Raw genomic sequence first — 16,514 nt, 5'->3', positions numbered from 1 at the left:
GAACTAGTTAAACCTAACTAACCTAAGGACATCACAAACATCCATGCCCGAGGCAGGATTCGAACCTGCGACCGTAGCGGTCTTGCGGTTCCAGACTGCAGCGTCTCATCATCTTTGTTTTTAGATATATAACATATTTATTTAAGTGATTAACATTGGAAGATCACAGGATAATGTATGCACGAGATAAGCCACTGAAAATGTGAAATGCTGCTACATTAATAACCAGTGTAACCACTAGAATGTTGAATGACAGCATGCAAAGGTGCATGCACTGTGTTGTACAGGTGCCAGGTGTAAGTTTGTGGGATGGAACTCCACGTCTGTTGCACTTAGTCAGACAATAAAGGGACAGTTAATGCTGTTTGTGAATGACACTGGAGTTGTTGTCTAATGATGTCCCATATGAGCTTGACTGATGACAGATCTGGTGATTGAGCAGGCCAAGGCAACATGCTGACATTCTGCAGAGCATGTTGCGTTACAACAGCAGTATGCTGGCGAGCATTATCCTGTCGGAAAACATCCCCTGGAATGCTGTTCGTGAATGGCAGCACAACAGGTCCAATCATGAGACTGACATACTAATCAGCAGTCAGGCTGCGTGGGATAACCACGAGTGTGCTCCTGCTGTCATACAAAATCTTACCCCGGACCATAACTCCAAGTGTAGGTCCTGTGAGTCTAGGAAGCAGACAGGTTAGTTGCAGGCCCTCAACTGGCCTCCTCCTAACCAACGCACGGCTATCACTAACACTGAGGCACACTACAGGGCATCTGCTTGGAGCTGTCCTTGAAGTAATTGATTTGTAACAGTTCATTGTGTCACAGTGGTGCCATCTGCTGCTCAAATTGCTCCTGCAGATGCATTACAATGCGCGACAGCTGGACGCTAAAGATAATGGTCTTCCCTCTTGGCATTGCCATTTGGTTGTCAGGAGCCCTGTCTTCTTGCGACTGTACACACCCATGACCAATGCTGCCATCTATCACGTAAAGTGACTACATTCCTGCCAAGTCTTTCTGCATTATCGCAGAAGGAATCTCCAGCTTCTCATAGCCCTATTACACATCCTTGTTGAAACTTAGTGAGGTTTTGATAACGTCTTCACCACTATAAAGGCATTTTTGGCTAAAATCAACTCACCAAGCCAATCTCAAAGGTGACTAATGCTCACAACCATTACAGTGCATACTTAAATCAAACCTGACTTGCATCCTCACAGTGGCACTACTAGTGGCACTATTATGTGACTGGCATGAAATTTTAATACACGTCATCTTTCAGATGTAGGAACATGCCTGTCAACTTTTGTTTATGTTGCATAACTTCTCTTTGGATTTGATATTTTTTCCCCCATCAGTTTATTTCCCACAGGATTCTAATGAATGCTTTTCACAGTGCTCTCCAAACTTTCCCTCAATTTGCAAAAACTACAGGACCAAAACCAATCACTATTTTCGAGAAGACCATGTTCACAGTTCCTCAAAATACACAAATAACTTCTGTTTTGTAGCAGCCTCCACTCCGTAATTCTCTATTACACAAAGATACTCAATGACAAATACAGTGACAGAGAAAACCCTAGCGTTCCTGCTAACTTCAGAGCCATTTCCAGTATATAGTAATGGTTACAGAATTTTTAGTTACAACTCCTTATCACCAAGAACTTCTGTTTGCTCGAGAATTAAGAATTCCAGCCTTCAGTGTTACAAGGATCTGGAATTCCTACGATCACAGCAGTGAGCATCTGTAACTGCAGCTCTAAAATGTGGTTCCTTTAAATTGGAACATCAATAACAACAACTTTCAGAGGCATTTAGTGAATGATCTTTTAAGATTTTATGCTATATCATGTGTTTTAGGGTGGTTATTGTAAATGCAAGGGCATGTTGTAAATACATTGTCATTTTAATTCTCCATTAGTTACATTTTTCCCCAGTTCTTAATATCTGTAAAACCCACATCTGAAATTGATGGCAAAAACTTTTGTAATGGCATTCAGATCAGAAACAATTAGTTCAGACTTCGTGCTAGCAGAAATTTTCGTAACGGTGTACTTCAACACTTGGAAGAAATGAAGTGTTGCACAGTTTCCGATCCCTACACTGTATCAATGTTCCAAATTTATTACAAATTTCTTTACAGTATGTCATAAGAGTGACAGAATGTGACATTATTAATTTTGACCTTATGCTTGGACTCTTTCTCACTACTATTTGAGAAGAGAGGATTATGTGCTAGCAGTAGGTTTCACCCAACTCCCCATCTCCAACTATCGCCAACAACGCAAATACAATACCAGACTCTACATGCATTCATAGCTGTCAGCATCAACGAAAATTCTGCATAGAAACACCCAACAAGGCAGTTGCTGAACTCACGCGAAGCAAAATGGCTTGCTTCAGATCATGAGCCACACAAAATAGTAACCCTGCAGCAGTTTCACAGTGTGTACTACACACAAGAGGTTGATAAGCACAAAAGAACTGAGATTTTGATTAAGCCTAAATTTATAGACTGTGAGGCGTTCATGGAAGGTTACTCTGGAATTATTTGTAAACTATAATTTATAACATATTACATAATGTGTCATGGCATACTTTACTAAGACCCTAGTATATGCATACTGTTTTATTTCCAGAAGTAAATCACCCACAATGTACTTCAGAATGGTATCCTCAGACAGGGCAAAGTTATAAGCTGAGTGCACATAGCTTTTGAAATTTGATACATGCATAGCAAGCGGCAATGAAACCTTTGGGAAAATGTTGAGCTGTTCTGTTTCAGTATATGGTTTCAACTCCTTTATACTTATGAGTGGAATATCTTGGTAACACCACTTATTGCATTTTCACTTCACTCGATGCTCATTATCTGTAGAAAGATATCCAAGCTGCATGGTGGTTGACATTCCACATCAAGCTGTAGACCTCCCACCCAGTAACTGAGCAAGTTAGTCAGTTAACATGTAAGAGCATCCTCACCTAGAATGGGACCTTGCTCAGTAAAGCACTGTGGTGTTCAAAACCACCTTCTGATTGTTGACTGCCTCAACATGCTTGTTTGGATTCATACTGTATGAATACAGCAGCCATGGTTTCACAGGTTACAGCATGTTGCCGCCCCTCAGCCCCCCCCCCCCCCCAATCCCTTCCCCCTCCCCCGATACCACCACCACTCCAAACAGTTTTTCTATCAAATAGCACTTGTTCCTTTTCCTCATGCACTCTAAATTTTACCCATTCCTGCACTTGCCACATATTAATTGTGAACATATAAATAATGGTATTATGACAGACAATAACTATGATTCAAGTAACGAATCAAACCTGCACCACTGCCTTGGGCAAGTGAACTGATTGACCTGTATAGGAATGAAACATGGCCTGTCTTCACAGCTTCAAACCTGTAAGTGCTCCATGCCTAGATAGCTCAGAAAGTAAAAACACTGCTCATGAAAGACCAGGGTCTGTGTAAAAGTCCTGGAATGGGATACAATTTTTATTTGTCATGAAATTAAATAAATGTAGGACATAGAAAGACGTCCAGCTGCACAATGGTTCACATTACATGTTAAGCTGTAGACTCCCCATCCAATAACTGAGTAGGTTAGTCAATGATCATTCCAGAGGATGGTATGAATACCACAGAGCTTTACTAGGTATAGTCCTATTCGAGATGGTAGGCAGTTGGCTTCCTCCGACCTTTTACTTAACTTACCCAGTAAGTTATAGGTGGACCTACATGTTAACATGGACTCCAATCAATGATGCAATTTACCATTTTTCACATTAACAAACACTTAAAGACACGACAAAGTGTCACATAACAATTTTAGGACAGACAAAGGACCGAATCCAAGACTTCTGGATCCAAGTCTGACACTTTCAGGGTGTATATGCAGACAAGGAAAAGAAATTCCCAGATTTTTCCCAGATTTCCCGGTTAAAAATACACTTTCTACCAGGTGAAAACACGTGTTTTCCGTGTTAAGTGACAGTATATTTTTCCCTTATCAATCCTCTGAATGGTTATGGTTTCACACACAGGCGTAGAATTTCCTGGCACTTTAGAAAGTCAAACTCAGGGAAAAAAAAAAAAGGACACGTTTTGGAAATATCTTTGATGTGCAGCAACATGTACGCTGCCTATTTTCGTATTACGAAAGTATACATTGGAATTTCACCAAACACCGCATGTTACTTTCAGAATAATTGAAATCAAGATAGTGATGTGCATTTGTAAGCCAGTCATAGCTCATGCTCTCGCCAGCAAATGGCAGCGGATATTCAGAGTATAGGACACGTGATGTATTCAGCCAACAGCAACATCACTGTAGCATGAACACACAAACAGGGAAAGTTAATAGTTTAAATGAATATACATAATGTTGGTACAATAAAAGCAAAGCTTTCACTTATAATATTGGTCTCTAACATTAATAAGCTGCAAGAGAAGCTAAGCGTTTGCATATAATGTAGATCTTTGTTGTGTGCGTTACTCTTAAGAAATATCATACAAATGTGCCAGTAAAATTTTTAATAATGACATAAAAGTCTGATCTTCAGGGTTCGAAATTCTTCTAAATGACTCATCATCAAAGAGTTGATTTTTAAATGAGAGTCAAATGCTCTGTGATTTAATAAATTCATGGTACATTCTCGCACGCAGTTCAACTTATGTAAAAGGATATTTACTTTGAAAGTAACGCTTTTCAAATCACCATTCGCAATATTTTCCTGCAACCTGTTAGAAAAAGGTTCATTTCAGCAGTTGCCAGAGAGCGCAGATAACAGGCGACACCGCACTTGCACAGCTATCAATATGTAGGAAGCCCGTATGTACGTACATGTAAAATATTAAAAGTAACACTACCAGAGAAGGAAAGTTGCTACTCACCATATAGCGGAGATGCTGAGTCGCGATAGGCACAACAAAAAGATACACACAATTGAAGCTTTCAGCCATTAAGGCCTTTGTCAGCAGTAGACACACACACACACACACACACACACACACACACACACACACACGTAAACGCAACTTGCACACACATCTGCAGTCTCAGAGAGCTGAAACCACACTGTGAACAGCAGCACCAGTGCATGATGGGAGTGGCGACTGGGTGGGGGTAAGGAGGAGGCTGCGGCGGGGAGGGGGAGGGATAGTATGGTGGGAGTGGCAGATAGTGAAGTGTTGCAGTTTAGAAGGAGGGCAGGAGAGAAGGTGTGGAGGGGGGGAGGGTGTAAGTAGCGGAAAGGAGAGAAATAAAAAGAAATTAAAAGACTGGGTGTGGCGGTGAAATGACGGCTGTGTAGTGCTGGAATGGGAACCGGGAGGATGCTGGATGAGTGAAGACAGTGACTAACGAAGATTGAGGGCAGGAGGGTTACGGGAATGTAGGATATATTGCAGGGAAAGTTCCCACCTGCACAATTCAGAGAAGCTGGTGTTGTTGGGAAGGATCCGTAAGGCACAGGCTGTGAAGCAGTCATTGAGATGAGGGATATGATGTTTGGCAGCATGTTCAGCAACAGGGTGGTCCACTTGTTTTTTGGCCACAGTTTGTCCGTGGCCGTTCATGTGGACAGACAGCTTGTTGGTTGTCATGCCTACATAGAATGCAGCACAGACAGAGGTTGCAGCTTAGCTTGTAAATCACATGACTGGTTTTCACAGGTAGTCCTGCCTTTGACGGGATGGGTGATGTTAGTGACCGGACTGGAGTCGGTGGTGATAGAAGGATGTATGGGACCGGTCTTGTAGCTAGGACTATTACAGGGATATGAGCCATGAGGTAAGGGATTGGGAGCAGGGGTTGTCTAAGGATGGACGAGTATATTGTGTAGGTTCGGTGGACGGGGGAATACCACGGTAGGAGGGGTGGGAAGGATAGTGGACAGGATATTTCTCATTTCAGGGCATGACGAGAGGTTATCGAAGCCCTGGCGGAGAACGTAATTCAGTTGCTCCAGTCCCGGATGGTACTGAGTTACGAGGGGAATGTTCCTTTGTGGCCGACCTGTGGGACTTTGGGAGGTGGTGGGAGACTGGGAAGATAAGGCAAGGGAGATTTATTTTTGTACAAGGAGGGGAGGATAATTACCGTCAGTGAAGGTTTCAGTGAGACCCTGGGTATATTTTGCTCATCACTGCAGATGCGATGACCACAGGTGGCTAGGCTGTACAGATGGGACTTCTTGGTATGGAATGGGTGGCAGTTGTCGAAGTGGAGGTATTGCTGGTGGTTAGTAGGACTGATATGAACAGAGGTACTGATGTAGTCATCTCTGAGGTGAGGGTCAACATCTAGGAAGGTGGCTTGTTGGGTTGAGTAGGACCAGGTGAAGCAAATGTGGGAGAAGTTGTTGAGGTTCTGGAGGAATGTGAATAAGGTGTCCTCGTCTTTAATCCAGACAACAAAGATATCATCATTGAATCTGAACCAGATGAGGGATTTAGGATTCTGGGTTTTTAGGAAGGATTCCTCTATATGACACATGAATAGGTTAGCATAGGATGGTGCCATACGGGCGCCCCTAGCAGTACTACGGATGTTTGTAGGTAATGCCTTCAATGGAGAAGTAATTGTGGGTAATATTAAAAGATCATACATAATGTCATTTAAAAAAAAAAAAGCATCAGAAGATACTCCAAGAGCATCGGATTTTCGTGAACCATACTAAAATGTGCACATTTAAAGTGCGTACTTAAGTGTACATTCGTATGTCCAGATTCCCAATGAAGTAGATCTCGACCTGATATTAAGCTTTTCAGTGTGGTTTTCGGGATGTAAATTTTCTTGGAGCACCAGTACTGTATTATATCATGTTTGGTTCTATATTATGGCAAAATGCCATATGTGCTAGAAGATGAAAACGTGCACTTGAAATGCAGCGAACAGTTGAAAAGGCCAGTACTGTGGAATTAAACATTTCGTTTCAAATGCACTGACTGCCCCTGCGGAAAAAGTTTATAAAAGTCAAATTTCTTTAGGAGACAGACAAAAATAACTTCATTGTTCCACAAGGCGATTAATGCTTGACTGTCAGAAAAATGGAAATAAAATAAAATCTGAAACTAATGACATATTTTAGCCTTCCGTAATTATGTGAATGCATTTTAATTCACCTGATAGTCCCCGGCCACAGATATCCATTTTGTTTAAATTTGACGTGAGAGTAAATGTGGGGGAAACAGCAAAATCACTAAATGTAAACACGAGTCACGTGGAGACTACCCACTATAACTCAGACGGTTCTGCGCATCAGCCCCAGATCCACGATATTTGCGAACCGGGTCAATACTAAAAATAAAATCAAATTTTCAAAAATATGTTCATCTTGTAGTGCGTATCTTTCTGAAAAGTCTGAAACATAAAACACATGTGTTAGAGGAAATGTTAAGACATATTATTTAGTCTTAAGTGTGTGAAAGTGCAGTGCCACGCCTCTTCATAAGGCATTCTTCTACCGCACGTCACTGTATTTCGCTCTGTGGAATTGAAACTTGTATATTTTGTAATGGATGCCATCAAACTATGTTCAGGACAGTGGAAACTGAAATGTCCTCTGGAACCTCTCCTGCTCCTAGTCGGCCAGTTTGACAGCCTGGCCCTCTTTTTTTTTTTTTTTTTAAAAAAAAAAAAAGGAAAAAAAAAAAAAAAAAAAAAAAAAAAAAAAAAAAAAAAAAAAAAAAAAAAAAGAACTCGCAATTAATAGCAGATGGGATTATTTGTAATCGGGAGAACAAGAACTCTTCAGAAAACTTGCACTCATTATTGTCTATTAGCTAATAACTTTCTGTTTTGTGTGACATAAAATTAAATATAGGATACATACAACCAATAAAGACAAGAGACAAGGAAGAAAGTACACATTCCTTCAATCCTTAGCTCCTAGCATTTTTTCCTCTCTAATCTTGCTACAGCTTTACATGACGTGCTTTCCTTTCTGCAAAAAAGAATCTATTACCTCATCAAAGTTCATCAAACATTTTGCTACATGAAAAATCGAAATATCATTATCTAATACTGAAAAAGCTGTTAACACAAATAATACCCAAGACTGGTGTGGTTTCTCGATCTGATTACGTCTATTTTGTCACTGTCTGCTAGATAAAACAAAATAGGCCTTTCTAATATTATAGCAATTTTGTAAAACATACCAAATAAACGAGACTGTTTTGGCACAAATGGCCATTTTTATAACAAGACAGAATATAATTCACGAAGTACCAATAGCAAAAGCCTATTAGGCCTACTAGAAGCAAAAAGCTTTATGTTAGGAAATGGTTTCACATTTCATTCATATGCATGAGTTTCTCAAGCATGAGATCGAAAAGTAGTATTACGAAATTTTTATATGAATTTGGAATCGTCTTATTCTTCCACAATTTGTGTGATGTCCCCGTTTCTTCTCCTTCCTCGTTCTAACAAACAATTTTGTCATCACCAATTCTGTGGCTATTCCTGTCATTGTCAAAATTTGTTCACCGATTAACTTCACCAACACTGCCGATTAACTTCACTAACCCTGCCAGAATCACAGGTTTAGTTATCACGCAATTATTTTCCAGTTAGGCGCTATTACGTGTTCGTTCAACACGTTTTCTGCATTACTTCTAAAATAGAACTTAAGCGGCTGCTAGCTGGGGACTGTATAAATGGTCCTTACTAGTATAGTGATCTGGCCAACAATTTTCTGTCAAAATTTCATTTTCTTGGATACACCGAGAAGATAATACATAATCTTTCTCACCTGTTATTCCTGTCAGTGGTTTATTTCCATTCTGGTAGTCTCAATCTATAGAATTCGCTAGTAATTATACCAACGCTGATCATTCGCAAACCCAATCAAGCACAAAATCAGACAGCGATTGGGATTCATCCGTTCGGCTTTATCCACTCAGCTTGTATAGCCCTGTCCACTTTTGTCTGCGGAAAGTTTATTTCTAGATGCGACGAGGAGTCTCCTGACAGAGACATCACGCATTCAAAAATCAACTTATGATTCATTCAGAAATAAACTTAAAATGTGTTCAAAAATATTCAAAAGCCAACAACGAAGTGTTTCAAAATCATATGAATAATCGATAGACAAACGTGCACTGGATACGAGGCACTTTGTGAAACAAGTTCTTTTCCTCAAGAATATGAATTTGGCGCCCCCTTTTCCCGATAGTATCTAGCTGCTTGCTGCGACTGCTTGCACAGCCAACAGCCACATTCCTGTAGCCAGAAGTGGGAGAATCTACAGCTCAAACGCGACTCAACTGTTCATGTGGACGAACCCACTCAACTCTAAAACAAATCTAACGTAAACAGTTGTGACTTCACACTCATCGGAGGCAATTTGTTGTTACAAAGCATTGCATAGTATTCCTAAAGCCTTTGATACAGTTTGCTGTTGGCAGACACTTCCATGGGCACTGTGTGTCGTTGTTGTATATGGCGCATTTCCTTTGCAATTTAAGTTATTTTCGTTTTTTTCTCTTGTTTATGTTTTATTGTTGAAGTATTATTCTGCAGCAGCGGGATACAGTAATATCCTTTGTTAGAGTATCGGTTCTCACCAGTCAAAATTACAAAAATTTAACTGAAAACTAAAGCAATGAAAAATTCCCGGAATTGTAAAAAAATCCCGGGTTTTTCCCAGTTTTCTCCCGGATGAAAAAAATTCTAAGGTTTTCCCGAATCTCCTGGTTGTCCTGGGGTGTATACACCCTGACTTTACCACTGGGCTACCAAGCTCCCCTTTTAAATCAGTGTATCTAAAAATAGATCGTAGGTCTGTGCTTCTTAAGCACTGACATTGACAATCAATTGCAGTCTTATTAACATCCACAATCTGGATTGCCCCAAATACGTCTAGCTTATGTTTTCTCTAATCCAAATTGCCTCCTTCTCGCACAACAATTTAAGGAAAATGGTTATACAAGAGAACAAACAATAACATGGAATTCCACGAAAATTATGAAAAGGTCTTGAGTGCCTAAAATACACTGCAAACTGTTACCAATTTAAGACAAAGGAAGGCTAGTATTTAGCACTCCACCAACAATGATGTCGTTAGAGCCAGAGCACCAACTAAAATTGGCAAAAGCCATGTGAGAATCATTATAAACTTGCCAAGGAATAAAATCTAAGAGCACTATGTACTTAAATAGTAGGTTTATGGCAGAAGTAGACTATGAAGACAGGAAGATCAATAGCTTCTGAGAGATTATGAGACTCTTGAGTATGTGTCTCCTAGTACAAGTTGAGAAGAAGTAACAATCACAGAGTACTTGCATTATGGGTTCACTAGGCATATGACAACAGTTCACTGGAAAAGAGAGAGAAAGGTTAGGAAGACTAATGACAAGCTCATTAAGATGGAAGGCAAGTTCCCTTTTCAAAGAGACCAGCCCAGAACTTGCCATAAGTGATTTAGTGAAACAACACAACATCTAAATCTGGGTAGTGAGATGGGTATTTGATTCCCAATCCATCTAAGTCTGAGTCTGGTGAATTAATCACTGTGCCAACTCATTCAGTGGCAGAAAATATGGAGATGATAAATTGAGCACTTTCCATGCTGGCAACTGCTTAAACAACTGTAGTAAAGATGATAAGTGATTATGGAATGGTGGGAGCACAGGAAGAAATGGGATATAAGTGCAACTGTTGAGAGCTCTACTAGTTGTCTCCCACAGAATCGGACACTGTTTGCACTGTTAGAAAAGACCAGTGTTGTGTGGTGTGGTTGCTTTTATGTTGTTTTCTTTAACCTATGTTGATTTCACTTTCGACTTATTTTCTCTTTCAAGATCATCACTCACGTTTGACTACTGATTGCTAAAAGCTTATTTATTAATTATATTATTGGATTTTATCTATTGTTTATTTCTGGATGGATGTCTTCATGTGTATTCTGGGAGACACACACAGCATTTGCAGTGCAAGGCACAAATTTACAGAAACTTAATCAATCTCATGTAACAACTGTAGATCAAGTTAACAGACCGAAATGCATGCATGCACACATTCACACCCACAAAATCTCTTTTGGCAAAAATCACATTATTGTTATAAAGACAGAACTAACTAACTTTCACGAAACCAAGCAAATTGTAACAGAAAACTGCTAACTATTGCATGAAAATTATATCACTTACACACATAAGTTTATTTGTTTACCTGAGCTTGTTAAGAGAGGGGACATTAAGAGACACAGTAAGAACAAAACTTCGTACTCACTTCTTTTTCAGTTTAAGACCAATAAATGATTGAGCACATCCAAATTTCACTATTCCATTAAGCACATCTGCTATTGCCGACATTTCCAGCTGCTGAGGTGGCTCTCTAAATAACCTCCAGAAAACTGCTGATAAATCTGGAATTCAAAATGCAAGAAACAGGAACCCTGAAGAAAAATCAAGCAGAACACATAATTTCCAAACATTAAATTGCTTTTCCAGCCTTAATTACCACTGACACAAACAACACAGTTCAGCCACAGTGAGATTCTAATTTAAAACTGGACACTAAATATTTTATTTAAAAACAGACAATAAAATAGCGATAATATTCATACTTAATATATCAGTCAAATTAAAAATGTAGGTCTTTCATACGGCTGTTATGAATAAAGAATGAACAACAAATGAAACAATGGAGGATCCTGAATGGAATAACAACATTACAAAAGGATAAATTGTTACTCAACATGTAAAGGAGATATTAAGTTGCAGACAGGCAAAACAATAAGACTGCTACACATTTGAGCTTTCAGTCAAACGTCTTCTTTTAATATAGGAAACATACACACATTCACCAAAGCACAACTCACGTACACATAACCACTGTCTCTGTCCACTAACAGCAGACTGCAAGCAATTGTGGCTGACGGGAGAAGCAGTCCACGGACGGTGGGGATATGGAGAAAGCAGGGGTACGGAGGGAGAGGGATGGCATGGTAGGGGTGAGAAAGGGAGTAGTGCTGCTTGTAGGAGCATGCAGAGACATGGTGAGGGTAGGGCTGCTAGATGTAATTGGGGGGGGGGGGGGTGTTTGAGGGAGGTGGGGCAGAAAAGGGGAGGAGGGGAAAGAGACTAGAGGGTGCACTGATGGAACAAAAGGCTTTGTAGTGCTGGAATGGGAGCAGAGAAGAGGATAGCTGAATGAAGGACAGGTATTAGTGAAAGTTGAAGCCAGGGGGGTTACAGGAACATAGACTACAGGGTGTACATCCGGGAACACTTTCAATTATTTATTGCACTAGAACTAAACATTGTACATATTTCATACATAGTGCATTTTGAAGAGAAACTCTGAAAGTGATTTTTTTCTTTTCTTTTTTTTTTTTTTTTTTTTTACAAACATTTAATATGCAAACCATGAGTGACCCGGCAGACATCAATACAGTAACTGAATTCCTGTCATACCCATCCCAGTATGGCATCGCCAACTGTGGCAGTCATTTCCCGTATTCTCTACCGGAACTCTGCTACATCATGTGGTAAAGGGGGTACATACACCAGATGTTTAATGTGTCCCACAGAAAAATGTCACATGGAGTAAGATCTGGTGATTAGGGAGGCCATTTCATGAAACAGCTGTATCCTTCTGTAGCAAGGCCGTTCCACTGATGCAGCAGCTCCGTGTTCAGGTACCAACGAACTTCACGATGAAAATGGAGTGGAGCCCCATCCTCCTAAAAGATGAATAGAGAGTCTGATTGCATTTGAGGCATCAGCCATTGCTGCAACATGTACAAGTAGGACTATCCAGTGAATGTGCTCTCAGTGAAGAAGAATGGCCGTACAGTTTTCGACGTGACAAGACACAACAAACATTTACCTTTGGGGAATCATGGTCATATTCAATGCATTCCTGTGGATGCTTCGTACCCCAGATTCAACAATTATGCCTGTTCACTTTCCCATTAGTGTGAAAAGTAGCTTCGTCACTAAAAATTATGTAATCAACAACGCCATCCCCATCCTTATTCCATTGTTACAACTGTGAGCAAAACTCAAAACACTTGTCTTAGTCTTCGTCATTGAGCTTCTGCACTAGCTCCAATTTGAATGGTTTCATAGATAGCTTCTGTTGCAGGACTTTCCACACTGTCATTGGAGCCATTTCGAGTTCACGGGATGCCCAACGCACTGATTTCTTTGGACTCCTTACGAATGTCTCTCGTACACGTACCACATTCACTTCACTCACACTGGAATGTCCACTTCTGTTTGCTTGGGCACAAGCAATCCATCATAACAAATTTGTTGTACCAGTGGTAAATGGCATTCCTTGTTGGTGACTTCCTACCGTACTTGGTTCTAAACATCCGTTGAACAGCTGTAGCACACTTGTTTTTGTCGAACTCCAACACACATAAAGCTCACTCCACACCTGAACTCGCCATGCTTGTGACTAGAGCTGACTACTGGCAAATTACCAAACTGCGGCAGTATACATGAAAAAAACTTCCAGGGTTTCTCTTCAAAATGACATATGTATGTCATCTGTACAATGTTTGGTTCTTCTGCAATAAATAATTGGAATTGTTTCTGGACTTAATGTACACCCTGTATACTGCAGTGACAGATCTCATCCGTGCAGTTCAGAAAAGCTATTGTTGATAGGAAATAACAAGATGGTGCAGGCTGTGAAGCAGTCACTGTAGTAAAGCAACCTGTGAAAGCACTCATTATTTACAAACTAAGCTGCAACCACTGTGATGCTTTCTACATAAGCATGACAACCACTGATGAAATACAACAAAGAGACTGTTGGACCACCCAGTTGCTGAACATGCTGTCCAACACAACATGCTCCACAGCCTGTGCCAACTGGATCCTTCCAACCAACACCAGCTTTTTTGTACTGCATAGATGAGAACACACTGTACAATATTTTATACACTCTTTTAGCCCCGTTGGCCTCAATCTTCAGTGGTGAATGGAAAAGAGGGGATCAACTCAATGTCGAGGAGAGCACATAGCGCAAGGATAGAAAACGTTCAATACATTTTGTTTGCAGTATTTCTACCTTTGTAACTAATGGGGAATTGCATTGTATTCTGACTGAATTAATGCTGCCAACTGTGTGAATGTATATCATGTACTCTGTCTTTCTGTGAACATCTACCATGTTAAACTGCAGTTTGCCTGAATCTATTTGTAGTCAGAATTGAATTGCCTTTAAAATTGAACACACATTCAGCAATAATATACATTACTGCAGGAACCAATAAAAGGTTAGGTTCGGGCCAGTGATGTACTTACGTGTTTCATGTCCCAGTGTTGTTGACGCTCACCTGAGGAAAGGTGGAACAAAAGGGGGTGTGTCAGCTGCTGGTCCTATGCTACCAATGAGAGATCAGTGGCAGACATGTTTGGAAGTGACAGATGATGAAATATTGTCGCATTCTCATGTCAATATATATGTGAAATCCGGTATGTATTAAGAAAGAAGCTGCATTTTCACGCCTCACCATAACTACAATCTAGGAAGCTGCCACATATCCTGAAGAAAGAACTAAATACTTTTAACAACAAACATTATAAGATTTCATTGCTGGCCATTTTAACTGCTCCAATTTGAACTGTGCTATTAGGTCCCACTATAACTTCCATCCTGAAAATTGGAGTGTATTTGAAAGAAACAGCTAAATATTTGTGACAACGAAGATTATAATAAATTTCAAAGCTACTTGTTTCACTTGCAACAATTCCACCTGTGCAGCTGTGAAACTGGGTGGTCCACCTGTCTCTAGGCCAGAATTTGTCAGTGGCCACTTACGCAGACAGGCAGTTTGCCAACATAGAAAGCATCACAGTGATTGCACCTTAGTTCGTAAATCACATGAGTGCTTTCACAGGTAGTGCTACCTTTGATGGGATAGCTGATGCATGTGACCATGCTGGTATAGGTGTTGGTGATGGGAGGATGCGTGGGACAGGTCTTAAGTGTAATTCTATTGCAGGAATTTGAGCCATGAAGCAAGAGGTGGGTAACAGGGATATAGTAAGGATGGACAAGGATTTGCGGAGTTCCTGCTCCTTTACCACACAGTGCCCTGCTCGTGATTATTGGTGCCGTTAGCCCCTACACTAACATCATTAATGCCCAGGGTATTGTCGTACTGAATACTATCTTTCCTAATGTCTGACTGACTCCAAACCTACAACCTCCTTCCTGGACACTATGGCCAACTGTACTCACACTGACAATCACTTCCCCTCTGAAGGCATCAGCAACAAATCCAGTGTACAGCAATGGGCATCCACATGGCACCATCCTATGCCAATCTGTTCATGGGCGATCTAGAGGAAACCTTCCTATCCACCCAGAATCTCAAACCTTTCACCTGGTTTAGATTCATTGATGACATCTTCATGATATGGATTCAGGGTGAAGATAACCAATCCACATTCCTCCAGAACCTCAACACCTCCCCCATTTGCTTTACCCAACATGCCACCTTCCTTGATTATGATCTCCTGCTCAAAAATGGCTACATCAGTACCTCCACCCATATCAAACCTACAACCTACCATCAATACTTCCTTCATGTACCAAAACACAAAGTACCACTCTCCTCATGACTCAGTACCACTCAGAACTGGAGCAACTGATTCATATGCTCCACTAGGGCTTGCACTACCTTTTGTTGTGCCCTGAAATGAGGAATGCCCCAACCACTATCTTCCTCACCCCTTCTACAGTGGTTTTCCAGTGGTCACCGAACCTACACAATATCCTCCCCCATTCCTACTCTGACCCTGCTCCCACCTCCTTGTCTCATGGCTGATATCCCTGCAATAGACCTATATGCAAGACCTGTTGCATACATCCACCACCACCACCTAGTCCAGGCTGGTCACAGGCATCACTTATCCCACTAAAGGCACATAATTATATGTAAAAGCACTCGTGTGATCTACAAACTAAGTTGCAACCACTGTGCTGCTTTCTATGTAGGCATGACAACCAACAAACTGTCTGACTGTATGAATGGCCACTGATGAAAAATGGTAAAGAGACAACCAGACTGCACCGTCTGGATCCTTCCTACTAACATCAGCTTTTCTGAACAGTGCAGATGAGAGATCTCCTTGCAATATTTTCTACAGTCCTATAGCCCCGCTGGCCTCAGTCTTCAATGGTGAAGGGAAAGGAGGGGGTACAGAAATACGGCAGAACTACCAGTGAGATTTTTTGACCAGTCAATAAACATCTCAAAAAAGGTACACATTTAGAGAATAAGACACAAGCTCGACAGTCCTTTTGCAGTTCTGTTATTTCACAATTCCTTTCTGATTTTGCCTAAATTCTAATATGAATCAGGACCCCAACTTATTACTCCATCTTATTTTTCCAAAAGTCAAGAACAACGTATATTCAGTGGTGTAAACTATGATTTATCATTGATTACACACTCTTGTTCTGTTGAGTGCCAGCTGTCTACAAATATATTTTACATTTCACTATAAAGGCTTACTTGAAGGTGCACATTTTAGA

The 16,514-nt window shown here is 40.6% G+C and overlaps 1 protein-coding gene across 1 annotated transcript in view; it reads right to left on the bottom strand.

Moving 5' to 3' along the window:
* Positions 1-16,514, bottom strand: part of LOC124777774 (serine-protein kinase ATM-like) — a 470,606-nt gene that overhangs the window by 384,647 nt on the left and 69,445 nt on the right. The window contains exon 6 of the mRNA XM_047253284.1: positions 11,244-11,379. Coding sequence (XP_047109240.1) covers positions 11,244-11,379 — 136 coding nt within the window. The remainder of the gene's footprint in view (positions 1-11,243; positions 11,380-16,514) is intronic.

Source organism: Schistocerca piceifrons, chromosome 2, assembly GCF_021461385.2.
Source record: "Schistocerca piceifrons isolate TAMUIC-IGC-003096 chromosome 2, iqSchPice1.1, whole genome shotgun sequence".
Classification (NCBI taxonomy): Eukaryota; Metazoa; Arthropoda; class Insecta; order Orthoptera; family Acrididae; genus Schistocerca; species Schistocerca piceifrons.
The sequence above is the reverse complement of the archived record's forward strand: the minus strand, read 5'-3'. Positions and strand labels throughout refer to the sequence as shown.